Source organism: Dufourea novaeangliae, unplaced genomic scaffold (genome assembly GCF_001272555.1).
Source record: "Dufourea novaeangliae isolate 0120121106 unplaced genomic scaffold, ASM127255v1 scaffold96, whole genome shotgun sequence".
In the NCBI taxonomy this organism is placed as follows: domain Eukaryota; kingdom Metazoa; phylum Arthropoda; class Insecta; order Hymenoptera; family Halictidae; genus Dufourea; species Dufourea novaeangliae.
In genome coordinates, this window is record NW_015373974.1 from 1,151,772 (window position 1) to 1,167,489 (window position 15,718).

The 15,718-nt window shown below is 34.9% G+C and overlaps 1 protein-coding gene across 1 annotated transcript in view; it reads left to right on the plus strand.

The window, feature by feature from the left end:
- LOC107186955 (adenylate cyclase type 6) overlaps positions 1–10,871 on the plus strand; it is a 47,719-nt gene extending 36,848 nt beyond the window's left edge. Inside the window, exons 10-21 of the mRNA XM_015574928.1 lie at positions 1,164–1,322; positions 1,738–1,986; positions 2,528–2,687; positions 2,881–2,978; positions 3,235–3,319; positions 3,735–3,851; positions 4,743–4,871; positions 5,648–5,886; positions 6,249–6,387; positions 7,056–7,275; positions 9,093–9,241; positions 10,548–10,871. Coding sequence (XP_015430414.1) covers positions 1,164–1,322; positions 1,738–1,986; positions 2,528–2,687; positions 2,881–2,978; positions 3,235–3,319; positions 3,735–3,851; positions 4,743–4,871; positions 5,648–5,886; positions 6,249–6,387; positions 7,056–7,275; positions 9,093–9,241; positions 10,548–10,871 — 2,068 coding nt within the window. The remainder of the gene's footprint in view (positions 1–1,163; positions 1,323–1,737; positions 1,987–2,527; positions 2,688–2,880; positions 2,979–3,234; positions 3,320–3,734; positions 3,852–4,742; positions 4,872–5,647; positions 5,887–6,248; positions 6,388–7,055; positions 7,276–9,092; positions 9,242–10,547) is intronic.
- The last annotated feature ends 4,847 nt before the right edge of the window (positions 10,872–15,718 follow it).

Here is a 15,718-nt window from a genome sequence, read left to right on the forward strand (position 1 = left end):
TCACCACTCGTATCCAGGTACATTTTGATCAGGTGACACCGGCCTGACATTCACGTTTACGTGGGAGAATTAGATCGTCGGTGGTTTACTCTCTGAGGAAATCAACCCTTCGACCACGGCAACTCGTTTTTTGTTCCCGTCAGTACCGTAACGAGAGCCTGAGCTGAGAACAGTCGTCTCGAGAGTCCGCGTTTTACTTTGACTCGTTTACTTTCTTTCCGGCTCTTAAGGCGGTTTCTCACCGACCAACCACCACTACCACGTTTTTCCTCTTCTACTCAACCGCCAGGAGGCAGAAAATCCAAACGAACATTGACACTGATTGCAGAGGCAATCTACCAAAGTCATAAACAACATATAAAAATATTCCTACAAGTAAAAAACAATCATGATAAAAGAAGAATAATAAATAGAATTCTTAAGAAGAGATTAATGTGAATTCCGAAATGTATAGGAAAGGTCTGATCTATCAACTGATCTATATGGATCATTGTAACGATATTGAACTCTTGATTCTCGAATGACTAGTCTGAATCGTCCAGGTAATTTAATCCTACAGGTGAACTCGGGATGAGATTCGAAGTACAGATTAATTAATAAAATACACAATTTAAAAATGAAAATCTACCGTTGTATTTCTAGTGAAAATTAAATCGTATCCATACAGAAAATGAATCTGAATGAAATTGTACGTGGAGGGATGAAGTTAAATGGCAGACAATCAATACTTATAATTAAATTTCTGTACTGGAAATCCCGATTAAAAAATCGTTTTTATTCCAGTTCCTGTTACAATATTAACTAATTGAATTTATTAATATATTCTTTTATTTATAACTGGCACCAATATAGATGTAATAACGAAACTTCGATTTTGAATCGATCAGATATTGAATAATTTAAATAATTAATATTTTAAAGGAACATAATTAATGTGACTTGATATTTAATTTCTAAACGACCAGATATTCAGTGACTTAAATAATTTTTTAGAAATACCTAGTTGGAACGACCCGAAATTTAATTTCTAAATGATTAGATATTCTGGAATTCAAATAATTAATATTTCGAAAGCCTAATTCGTACGACTTCGACTTCAATTTTTGTTAATTTATGGCATGGTGCGCTACAATGGAATAAAAATTAATTGACCATTTTTCCAGGCTATATCGCGAGGTAGGAGCTGTGAACGTGAACATGAGGGTCGGAATTCACACTGGAAGGGTGCACTGCGGGGTTCTGGGGCTGAGAAAGTGGCAATTCGACGTCTGGAGCAACGACGTCACTCTGGCAAATTATATGGAAAGCGGCGGTGTGCCTGGGTAAGCAATTGTCGACCGCACAATATCACGTGTCACCTGAGACGAGTAATGAATGTGGAGAATACCAGAAAATTGGGCTCGGATCCCCATTTAATCATATTGGTACGAAATTGCAACCAGGTTCTTCCTAATCATACATTTTATATACAGGAACCATGAAAATTTTCGTTCATAAATAAATTAAACCGATTCAACCAATTTGCAATATTAGCAACAACAAATTCTGAGAATGAAAAAATTTATTTGAAAATTCTGTAATTCCCTGGAAGACCAATTGTATTTAACAATTCTTTTATGGTTCGAAAGATAAGTGGAAATGAAATCGAGGATCATAAAATAGTCGAAATGATCAACAAATAAACGTTTAATTGTCCTCGACGGTACGTTCAACGAACAATTAATCGACTGGTTCTAGGCGAGTACACATCACGAAAGAGACACTCGACTGTCTGGGCGGCTATTACGAGGTGGAGGAGGGCCACGGGGGCGAGAGGAATACGTACCTCAAGGAGAACAATATCAAAACGTACCTGATCGTCCCCGGGGACTCGTTTAAGGGCAACATACCGTCCACTGGACTTAGGAAGGGTCTGCCCGCGAACGGAAACGTGTCCAAGGAGATGAGGGTGATGGGACACGGATCGCAGCACGGCAAACAGTCCAAGTAAGTGCACCCTACACTCCCCTGTCTGTCTGCCCGACCAGAAAATCGATATTTTGAATTGACGAGAAACTTCGAGATTCTCCCACTCGAAAATTGAAGATTAAATTACTCGAAAGTGGGAAATTGTTCTATTTGGAAATGCCACTAATTGCCATCGACATTATTTGAAAATGCCATTACTTGCAATCGACACTGTTTGGAAATTCCATTACTTGAAGTCGACACTATTTGGAAATGATACTATTTAGATACAGCACTATTTGAAAAAGTCACTATTTAGAAATAGCAGTATTTAGATATAACACTATTTAGAAATGGAACCATTGAAGAATGGTAACTACTTGAAACTGAAACCACTTGGAAATTGAATAATAGAAAATTGAGTAATCTAAAAATTGAACCACCTAAAAATTACTACTATTCCTCAAAATCAATTACATAGTAGATTGTATGTTTTCTTTTTAAATGATTGTAAAATGACTAGAGGTTTGTAATTGTACGTTCTACCATTTCTCAATATCGATTGTCGATTATACGACAGGCTTGGCTTCGGTGAGACGAACGAGCCAAAGAAGGATCCAGAGGACGAGGTGAACGAGTACCTGATGAGGGCGATAGACGCCAGAAGCATAGATCGATTAAGGGCAGAATACTGTACACCGTTTATTCTAACATTTCGACGACCTGACGTTGAGGAGAAGGTACTGAAAAAATAATTTTCCACAAGATTTTCATGAAAATAAAAAATAAAATCCATAAAAAAAATAAATTCCAATAAATCACAAAGCATTTCCGAACCTGAAGATTATTCTTTTCTTCGCGTAATTTATGTACATATAGTGACGATGAAATTTTTTAACGTGTTTTTCTGTTTCCTTCGACAATTTGTTGCAGTATTCTCGCGAACGGGACCGAATGCTCTCGGCGTACTTCGTCTGCTCCGGGTTCGTGTACATGGTGGTCGTGATCGCCATAGCAATCACTCTGAACGGGTAAACAATGCAATCGAAACAAATACTATATTCTACAAATCGATATTCCTTTCCCTCCAATCACCGACTAACCGACCCGATTTCAATTAACCAGTTCCTGAGTCTTAATCAACCTCGAAACACATTCTGACAACTCCACAAATTCAATGGACTATTAAAAATGAAAAGAAAAAAAGATTGAAACATTTTTTAACGGATCTAGTAATTGTTTATGTAGTTTTCTGCACGAAATACGGTTCGATGAATGATTTTTCAGGAGCATTTATTTCTACGCCTGCATAGCTCTGAGCGCTGTACTGATAGCGTTGATCAACGGAATCCTATTGGCCGAGAAAAATGAGGTAGGTTAGTTCATATTTGATCCAGAAATCACGGGGGACACGATAGAGAAACGGTTCTTTTTTTTTTTTTTTTTTTTTTTTAACAATCTCCAGCGAAACTAGATCAATCGTAAGGCTGTTTGGAATCTTGCCACTTCCTCTTAACCTTGAATTCGTGGCTGGATTCCAGGTCAGTGGTGGCATCATCGATTCACCAATTATAGAGTGAACGATACTGTATCATTGCGGCAAAGAAACTGAGATCATTGATCCTCTGAACTTAACTTTATTTAGGATTTATGATTGCTCATCATCACTAGAATATTAAAATATATCCTACAGTGAAATATTTTGTTTCTTAATATACATTAAAACACTTTGAAAATATCAGGGACTTTTCGAAATTGTAATTTTCAAAGGTACTATTGTGTTTCAGATGGTTCCAAAAAACCTTAGAAAGTTAGCTGTGCACATTTTCGAGAACAGGGGAGTTTCACAGGCACTGGCCACATGTGTCGTGTTCCTGACGTTCATCACTTCTCTAAGTCCACTGGTAAATGATCCATTTTCGTTAAATAACAATAATATCACGACAATATTCTCTGCTCAATAGTAGTATAATGGTAACGTAATCAATGAATTAACGTTGGACTGAATAGAACCTATATTTGCACTGTATTTGAAATATATTTAGACTATTCGTAAGGACTATTCATTTGGACAGTGTTTTTATATATTTGAACTATATGTTTAGACTATATTTAGACTGTAATTAATCTGCATATTTAGATTATAGTTAGTCTATACTTAGGCTATATTCAGACTATATGCAGACTATACATATAAACTATTTGTACTGTACAGTTGGACTACATCTACTGTAATTTGTACTATTAATGATACCGTATCTATATGTTTATGTAGTTTAAATTTGTTTAAAGATCTATAATAATTATTACATTCTGTACATTCACTACGTTCTATAATAATATTACACCACTCAGAATACCATAGAACCTTAAAGATGCTGATGAATGAACAGCGATTGATTTCGAATGATTTCCATCCTGGTTAGTTCGCCGCTAGAAATCGTGAAACATGTCGAGAATCTATCAATAGGTAACACGAAGACAGTACCCCGTTACGTATGGCTACGACGAATACCAGGGATCACCAATCATCGCTAGCGGAGCAAGTAGAGAATCAACGGGTAACCATGGACACGATCAATCACACCATAGGTGTGTCTGTATATGTGTGGATCGATCGATAAAATTCGTGCAACGCAAGAACAGAGAACGCACACACACACACCATATACTTCCTGATTAATGGGGAATCCCCTACGTTACGATCACCTTGATCCCCATACATCGTCTATATACATCATCCCAAAGAAGATACACGATTCGTCTTATTCCAGGCTTTCTTTTATCAATTGCAGCTAACGCTCGAAGGGATACGAGTGTGCGGCAACGGGACATCCTTCGTCGAATGGACAGACAATTCCAGCGTGACGTACACGAGTATCGAGACAGCTGGCGATGTCTGTTACTATACTGTATTCGCTGACGTAAGTTAGGACCATCAATCTTGTGTGATTAAGATCGCAATTTCTTTTTTTTTTTTTTTTGACGAGGCATCAATCTAAGCTTCGAGATCTGGAACCATGTTACACTGGAGCAGGATATAAGAGATTTTTTGCATGTAATTGATTTACTCGGAGTCTTCCTAAAATATATTTTGGAGGTGTAATAGAATTGTTTTAAAATATGTTTTGGAGTTGCTGAAAATATACTCGGAAACTACTACACTTACTCTAAACAGAGTTCTAACTTCGATATAGAGTCCATAAAATTTTTCTACCAGAGATCCCCCATATCACAGAAGATTCAATAAATCCCTAATGATTAAAATTGTAATCCTCTAGAAAATAGAATTAATTAGTTCCCTACAATTATCCCAATTTCAGACTCAACACTTACTCTAAACAGTGTCCTAACTCTGAAATAGAGTCCATCCAATTTTTCTACCAGACTAGAGATTCTCCATATCACAGAAGATTCAATAAATCCCTAATGATTAAAATTGTAATCCTCTAGAAAATAGAATTAATTAGTTCCCTACAATTATCCCAATTTCAGACTCAACACTTACTCTAAACAGTGTCCTAACTCTGAAATAGAGTCCATCCAATTTTTCTACAAGACTAGAGATCCTCCATATCACAGAAGACTTAAGAAACCCCAGAAAGTGCAGATGGTAGTCCTATAGGAAATAGGATTAAGTAATTCCCTGAGATTGAGGGGGTGGCCTGGATACTTCACAGAGGGGAAATTAATTTTCCAGCTATTCCCTGTACTGGTGATGCTGGTGATGATAACCTGCGCGGTCTACCAGATCCTCACGTCTGTGTTCAAAGTGGCGATACTCAGCCTGGTGGTGGCTTCCTACCTGGGCGTCAGTATATACGAGGCCCTGCACGAAAAAGACGTCGAGCTGACTGGCAGATGGCTAGCAGGCGTTTTGGTGGTTTTCTTTATGGCGTGTCTTGTTGCCCACTCCCAGCACACGGAAGCTACGTACAGGTGAAATATCTTCGGCGGGATTTGATTAACAGGCTGTCAGACCGACGTGGTTTAATTTATAGAAAATACCTTCGTGCCATATAACGGCAGGGGCGAGTAACGAAATTAATTTACCATTGGAAAGATTGAAACAATATTAATATGAAATATAGTCGACTATAAATCTGAAGTATGATTTTTAATGTACTTGGGAATTCAGAATAATTGATGGACCGATTTGAGAGTTCAGGTAGTACAAAGTTATTGCTTCACCTTGCAGGTGCAATAAAAATTTTAACATTAAATATAATGTATATTTTAATGATCATTTCAGCCAGTTAGTTATCAATAGAATTTTTTTTTTTTGTATGATTGATGTACAGATTGGATTTCCTGTGGAAGCTACAAGCCACAGAAGAGAAAGAGGAAATGGAGCATCTGAAGGCCTACAACCAGAAGCTCTTGGCGAACATACTTCCGGAACACGTTGCAGCCCATTTCATGTCCACCGTTAATTCAGACGTGAGTGATCGAATATTTCCATCTCTATGAAAATACATCCAATTAATTTTTGTGTTTGTTCTCGAATAACATGGCATTGTGTTTCTGTGTGTTCTAATTAATTATGAATTGTTAATCTACATAATAACATACATTCTTCACAATTATGTTAGTGAAATATAACGCCAAGTATTGAACATTGGCAATGGCATTTCGTTGAATATTATTAACTACATTGGACGTATAAATGCAAACAAAATTTCAATCTCAGCCTTTACGTAATAATTTGATATTGAAGTAAATATTCTAATAAAATAATAAGCAAATTTAATATATTTTTATTTTAAATTTATGTATAAGTGGCAATGCAACTACTAAAAATATTAAACATACCTTACATCGTGGAAAAACATTTTTTAGTCAATATTTCAATCATATTGGATATTTTCATAAATAACACCAAATGTACTCGGACGACTCTAGTGAATAAATGTATCCAACTGACTATGTCGAAATGACGATATCGAAATAATTATTCTCATCATCAAATTACTGCATTTTCTAGTCAATGAGTTACATACTAAGACGTTTCTGGACTCTGAGAAACATGTCAATTACCAAAAAAACCAGGGACCACCAATCTCAGAATATCGAAAATCAATGTTTCGGGTTGAAATGAATACTTATAGGAGCTGTATCACGAGCAGTGCGACTTCGTCTGTATAATGTTCGCGTCGATACCAAACTTTTCCGAGTTCTACGTGGAACTCGAGGCAAACAATGAGGGCGTCGAGTGTCTGAGGCTGCTGAACGAGATCATCGCCGATTTCGACGAGCTCCTGGCCGAGGAACCGTACAAGTACATCGAGAAAATTAAAAGCACGGGCGCCACATATATGGCAGCTTCCGGTGAGAAACTTTTTCATTCTTTTTTGTTTTTTTTTTTGCCGTGAATTAAATTCAACTCGCGTCGATTAAAATTCAACTCCGTGTACACGGCCTTACTTTCCCTCGTGAACATTTTTCATCGGATTTTCCGCGTTGCAAAAGTTCGACGAAACTACAGCCCAGTTTTTTTTCTCTGTTTCTATTTTTCCTCGCGCTTCGGGTAGCGTGGCACTATTTTTCCAGAACTTTTTTTCCCACACAATGCAAAAAAAAAAAAATGGTGCGGCGTTCAGAGAAATTAATCGAAAATGATTCGGGAAAAGTTTCAGGCAACAACTGAATCGTGTGAAAGGAAATTTTACTTTCTTTCTGTAGGTATTGTAGTTTTGAATTTTCCTCTAAATTCTAATTACTTGCAAAATAACAGAGACTTTTGATTTCCGTTGATATTAAGATTCTTTTTAATATTAACAGTTTTGATAAATAATGGCAGTGAATTTCTTCCAGGATTAAAATTACTTACAGAATTACAGGAATTTTTATTTCTTCTTATGTGAACCTTACCCGATTTGAAATAAAAGAATTTAAACTTTGGAAAATAATGGACGTGAACTCGTGTCTGGAATTCAGATTAATTATAGAATTGTAGAAAATATTATTTCTCCTTATATGAACGATGTGTGGTTTGAAATTAAAAATTTGAGAATTTAAGCTTTGACAATAATGGAGGTGAATTTTTTCTGGAATTTAGATTAATTACAGAAGTTTTTACTTCCCATGTGCACAACGTCTGCTTTACAATTAAAAGTGTGAGGGAACTTAAATTTTGAAAAATTATGGAGGTGTGTACTCGGTGGAGTTTCTGTGCGGTACTTGAAGTAAGTCTAACGAGGACTCGACATTTTACTGAATTTTCACTAGTCAGAGATGTATTTAGAAATCTGGAGATTTCGAGAAATTTAAATCCTTGATTTCGTCTTGTGTGCAGTGCATGCATTTTTCAATCGAACATTCTAAACTTTCATATTTCTGAGATATAAGGAGAACTTGGAGAGATTCCACGTAACAAGTAAATGGTAGTTGCTTTTATGATTATGAAAGTTCGAAACAAAGGGAATCTTTTCTCTGTAGGTAAACTTGTATTCTATTCACAAATTGAATACAGTATCCTTTTATTGGAAATACCTACTGAAACACAAACTGAAGATAAATATGTTCAGAGGTCTATGAAAATATTCAACAAAACATGGTAATTTCTTTTGAAGTTCTTTCAATTCAATTTTCGTAGGAACTTTTAAACACTTTTATATTAATGTAATTTCTTGTGTATAGGTTCGTATCCACCCAACCAATCTTCTCTAAATTTCAAAGTTTCAGTAACCACGTGTACCTTTAAATCTCCCATTTTTAATTGATTTTATTTCCCAATTAAAATTGTGGTAAAATCAACAAGGGTCATACCAGTTATCGCATGCACACAAAACACAATCAACTCAACAAATATTCCTACGGCCCTGATGTTTACATAAAAATATAATTTACAAAAACTCTTCTATCTACCTTCATTTAGGAATACAAACTACCACAGAATGTCATTATTTTATAAATTATATAAAAATAATAACAAAAAAGATCAACAACACTGGTAGAAAATAAGGTAACTAACAAATTCCATCGTCTGTTGTAATATTTCCGAAGATTTTCCGAATTCTAGGAAGAAATCACTGGTACGGGTTAATGGATTCTGAAAATCGCGAAGAAATGAGAGAAAATGGACATTTAAAGGGTATTTATGGTAGCTAAGGTATTTTCACGGTGGCCATTTCTCTTTTCCTCAGGTTTGACGAGAAGCACCTGCGACATGAAAGATTACACGCACGTGACCGCGATGGCTGACTACGCGCTCAGGATACGAGAACAGCTGGCCTACGTTAATAAAGAGAGCTTCAACAACTTCCGGTTGCGTGTGGGCATCAATATTGGACCGGTAAACGTCAATCAATCTCGTCCTAACCCGTTACACGGTGTTCACGACACGCTATTCCGCGGTTCGACATTGAATTAAACCTGAATATGTCAGAGAAACTCTCGAGAAACAAGGGAAAATAATAAGATTTGTGGGAAAATTGACTAAGAAAATAATTATTAATTGATTATTAGTTGAAATATTAGCCATTTTTTATCTTAATTTACAATCTTCCTATTTAAAAGCAAATGGAATATAACTAAAAATATACTTTTCCATTTCATGAGTCTATAAAAAAACATACAGGAATTATTAATTTTGTATCGTCCTACATAATTATAAATATTTGAACTAGATCGTGTATAATAGAAATAGGATTCGTATTAAGAATAATTGAATTTCTGATTACTTAAAAAATTAAGTAATATACATTTTTTCCAAATTATGAGAATAATAGATTCTCTATGATTTATGGGACCACCTATTCAACCTTAAAGTAGCTGATAATGTGGTCGTAAATAATCTGTAGTAACTGACGGCAGCAGGTGTAAACAGGTGTCACGCCCACCAGTAGTGGTCTGAAGGCCCAATAACCTGAGGACCCCACTCAGGTGGTTAGGTAAATGGTACCCTTGTCAGGTGCAGTCGACCAGATGATTGCTTATTAGCTACCGTAAGCTACTTAAGTAGAATTGATTTACTGACTTCATTCCTACTTTATTTTCCTATAAATTTATTAATCCTATAAATTTATAATAATGACTATGAATATATTAAATATTGACCAACGGATGTAAGTTGAAGTCGTGGTTTTACTGGATTTTTTATAGTGTATAAACATTTCCAGTACTGTATATTAACATGAACATATTAAAAACAAGACCACCCAAAAATTTTCAAACAAAATTTCATTACATTACAATAAGAATTGTGAGTACTATATAAATTTATGAATGATGTAATAAATATTTCCAGTACTGTAAATTAATACGATCATACAGACACAAGATCTGTGTAGAAATTTTCCAATGAAATTTTCCAAGTAAATAATTTAAATCTAAAGGAAAATATATACCTACTAATATCAAGAGTTGAAAGAAATATACCTACCGATATTAACGGTTGAAAAAATAAACTATTATTGAATATCAACAGTTGAACGAATATATCTATACCTACTAATATCAACAGTTGAACAAATATGTATACCTACTAATATCAACAATTTAAAAAACTATACCTACTGGCATCAACAGTTATCGAAAGTCAGCTATTATTGAATATCAACAGTTGAAAAAAAAATATATAATCTGAATGTTCGAAACAGGTGGTGGCAGGTGTGATAGGGGCAAGGAAGCCGCAGTACGACATCTGGGGTAACGCGGTAAACGTGGCCTCGAGAATGGAGTCGACCGGCGTCTTGGACGGGATTCAGGTCACCCAGGAGGTCCGCGACATCCTGATCGCGAAAGGATACCCACTAACGTGTCGGGGCACCATTCAGGTAAAAGGCAAGGGCAGCATGGTCACACACTTCCTCGACGGACCACGAAGCCAACCGAGATCCAACGAGAACGTCGACAACAAAATCAATTCGAACAACAACAGCAACACTGGTGGAACGGTGTCGTCGTCAGTCGTTAACGTCTGAGAGAAAATTTCATTTTTCTTATGAAAAATAATGAACGAAGGAACGAAGAAAAAAATTGTACCATTCGTTGCACAGCCATGTGTGCTAAAAGAGAATTTTGGAAAATTTTCTTCTGGTCGAAGAATTGGTGAAAATTTTCTTCTGGATGAAGAATTGTTGCAAATTTGTGCAAGTGGAGGCTGGAATATTTTTCAGAATAATTTGAGCAAGAGATCTATGGAGGATTGAATACGAAAATGAGCAGAAGAGATTTTGAAGATCTCGTGAGACCAGGATTTTTTTTAAAGTCTGAACAAATTATTTATGGGAGAAAGGTGAAAATTCAAGCAGAGGATCACTGGTCCAAGAATTATTTCGAGTAATATCATCGATAGAGGTAATTCGGATAGTCGAGAATGGTCTACATACGTGTTTTGAACTTCTAATGGATGTTAGATTTGTAAATTAAGAACGATAAGAGTCTAATAATATTTTGTCAAGGACTCCTATCAGGAAGGATCACTCTGGAGCCTAAGAGAATTATATTTATAAATACATTCAAGAAATGATGTCCTATTTTTTAAGGAAGTTGCAAGGGAACCACGTGAATCTATAGAATTAAAAAGGATTATTCGTGAACCCTTCGAATTCACCATTGTACCGAATTTAAAGTACTTGTGGTATACATCTGAGAAAGGAAACAAGATATACAAAATCAATAATGGAAGAAAAATAGGAATCGAGCCGAGCAATTATTTTTCTTCTTCAATTGAATGCCTGGAACACAATCATCGAGTGCCGTCCTTGAAAACGGTTCAATCGATTCTCCACCGAGTTATTCCGTAGACGTAAGTAAACCTAACGAGCAGAAAAAGTCTATTCCTGGTAAATTAAGCTCAAGTTTTCTTCCATGTCCCCCCATTCCCCCAAGAAAAGGAAAGTTACCTTGTACTTAAGCCATATCTCGTGTGTGTGATTAGGTGTTCGAACCATTTTATTCCAGACTTTGTACCGTTATGAAATAACAATTACACGCTGCTTAAACAATTTCTAAACGAACAGTGAGCCACTTATAAAATGATATTAATATCATGATGCATTTCTGAACTATCAAAAAATATTTTATTCTGTTCCTTTCAATCGAACTGTTCTAACTTTGATATTATCAGGAACTTATTGAAATTCGAAATTTGGAAACAGTTGTAAAATACTTGGGAGAAACAATGGAGTTCCCATAAATTTTACATAAAAAAAAATGTCTACAATAACTAACATTACTCTGAAATATTTTTAAAAACTATTCTATGATTAATAAATAAATAGAATTATTATTGTTATTATTAGTGGTATCAATGCTATTCTGAAAAATAATTATTTCAGGAAAAATTGAACTGCACAATTTCCAATGGAATTTAAATTATTACTAGAATGTTTATAAAATTAATGAATTGTTTAAGTTACTGGAAAATTCATACATTTATCTCACTGTTCGTTCGATTGATACGCGTGGTCAATAGTATTTCTAGTCAATAAAGAAAATCTGAGAGACTAATCGTAGCGAGGGATGCTGGACACAACGAAACCGCGATGAAAATCTTCATTCATTTCATTCCTGTTCGTCCTGATATTTCATTCGAAAGGTACGGGACCACAGCAGGTTTCTATTGACAATGTAGATGTCAATGTTGTAATTAGAAGAAATATTCGGACATATGGTTACCAATATTTCATAATTTTTTGTTCTATTGATTACTAATTAACTTTCATAACTTAACAAAAAATGAGGTACTGAAACCTATTTTGAGTACATGGAAAATCTAGTAGAACGTTAATCTCTCATGGAATTTATCTTTAAATATGATGAGGAAACTGAGTATAGAAAATAGTAACAATTAGTACGAAAGGTAATGTAAATAACTGAGGATCATGTATGAACGTATAATAAAATCCTCAGAATTTACACAACTGCCCTATTTTTCCAAATGCAAAAAGTAAAAATAAATAAAAAATTTTTATTAAAAATACAATGTTTCAAATATTTCGAGAAACTGTCCTGTACTCAGAACCACCCTCACCTAACTTGCGATGTTAACAAATATTTATTCAAAAAATCATTTGACTAAAAAATTTCATTCTCTATTATGACAGTTTATCATAATATTCCCTAGATGTCACCTCAATTCTTCATCGTTCATTAATACAAACAATTTTGCTTCTAAGAATAATTGTACTTCTAGAATTGGAACAATTTTGCTTCTACAATTCAAATAATTTTGCTTTAAGAATTCAAAGAATCTTGCTTCTAGAATTCAAAAAGATTTTACTGCAAGAATTCAAATAATTTTACATCCAAAAATTAATTAACTTCTATATCTATGCACACCGTTAGGTATTATCATTTCGCCTAATCCTAGTGTCCCCCAATTATAATTTCCTTCGGTATCGAAGTATAATTTACATTTCATATCATAATATTTCCATTCGTTTTTAATTATCCTCGATCTACATCAATTCAATTGGGATGTCTAAGAAGACCTCTCGCTCAATAAGAAATTTTCTCTATAACATACATGTGTGCGTATATATATACTTAAAAATGAACACGATGAATATGAAATTACGCAAGCGTTTCGATCAAACGCGTATAGTTTTACGTGGATGGCATTCGAGAGTCCGCACGTACCGAAAGTAATTTCACCCTGATCCGACGCATCGACTAAACCTGCACGCGCGACGGACACGTGTATGTACATAACATACATATTTCACGTGTAAGCTATCTCGACAAACAAATAGTTGTATATAGCGACGCGATTTATGCGACAGATAACAAAAATGGATGTTCTAATAGTCAATAACGATGAAGACTTCTGTAAAGTAACTCTCTCAATGGAGTCTGGTAAAATAATTTTCATAATTCAAGCCTACAATTAACTGAGACATGCAAATATAAAAAAGAAAGAACTCTTATCTTATTCCGTTCAGAAAAACAATACAAAATTCGTTGTATCTGATCGAAAAATTTTGTTTTTTATTTTATTATATATTATTGTCTTTTACGTATAAATGCGTAAAATCCAGTCTACCAGAGATATGGAATATTAAATGGGGTACTTTAAGTTTCATAGGAATGGTAACTTTCTTATTGTTGTTTAATTAATTCTGAACACCATACACACTTTGTTCTGCCACTATGATTACGTAATTTATGCAATATTGTCACAGACTTTTTGTCTGAATTTCCCTGAAAATACTGAACATGCAGATGAATTTATATACATACCAGTGAACGTATTAAACAAACATCAGTGTCGCGTGAAATGTAAATTGAACGAATATCCAAAAGATGGAAATTCGCGACACCAACGGGCGCGTTTCACGGTTTGAAAAATTATTCGGTTCAATAAAATGCAGTTACTCTGATGCAGTCTGTATGCTAACGCAATTTAGTTATTAAAAAAACTCGAAATTTTAACGTGGCATACACTTTCTCACTCGAAATTACCGCAAAATTGTTTTAAATGTTGTATCACGCGAATTTAATCATTATTATTAAAGCGGATAGTATTTTTAAAAATGAAACTGTAAATAAAAATATCTTTGGCTTTCAAATTTGTTTTTAAAATGATATTAAAAATCGTAAATGACGCAACTAGATTATTATAATAATTGGATCCCTATCCAACTCGTAGTTCATCGCAAATGAACAAAATTTTTAAATCATTTTTTTTTTTATTAAAATAAACAGGTAATACGGTTTAACTGAGATTCTAACGCAATTGGCAAAATCGAATGACGCTGACGGTGTGATTAACATACCGTTTGCGGATCATTTCTCAAATGAAAATCAAATCCAACACGCAACGAAGCGATCTCTCACGCGACGCAACTACTTGACCTAAAATTTTAATTACACGACGAAAAAATATTACTCGGACGCAATTTCTGTAATTTTCTAAGCTGAAAACCCGAAATGACTTGGACGCAATTTCTGTAATTTTCTAAGCTGAAAACCCGAAATGACTTGAACGTGGATTTAATCAAAATTTTATCGTGATTTAAATTTTAAAAAATATTGAACTGAAAAAACGCGAATTATAGTTAGATTTATTTTCGAACCTTCTTGCAATTGGTTCCACAAACTTTGAACGCCTCTTTGAGCGTCATTTTGGGTACCATTTTGGGTACCATTTTGGGTGCCATTTTGGGTGCCATTTTGGGTGCCATTTTGGGTGCCATTTTCAGTACCAGTTTGGGTACCATTTTGGGTGCCATTTTCAGTACCAGTTTGGGTACCATTTTGGGTGCCATTTTCAGTACCAGTTTGGGTACCATTTTGGGTGCCATTTTCAGTACCAGTTTGGGTACCATTTTGGGTGCCATTTTCAGTACCAGTTTGGGTACCATTTTGGGTGCCATTTTCAGTACCAGTTTGGGTACCATTTTGGGTACCATTGTGGGCGCCGATGAATAGTGCAAACTACAAAATATCTAACTACTCACACACATTTTGCAACTACATAATTAAGTTCACCAGGGGAAAAGCTTATATGAGATTATTTTGCCTGGCTCCAAAAGATGGTTACCAAGCAAGCGACACATTACAAAGTTACTAAATACGTATAATAATATTGTGATCAATGTAACTTTCCAAAGAGTTTCAATTAGTCACCAGTCAATTGAATCTTGTCCAATAGAGGCGAATTAATTAAATGTTCTCTCTTACTCTCTATCTCTCTCACGACGAAAATGTTAAAAGTATTTTGATGTTTCTGGCAGGTCCAGGTATAATAGATGTTTTAATCGACGTGATAAAAAACGATAAATGAGCGATCAAATACGAGCGAGTCCGGTATGTAACTCGAATA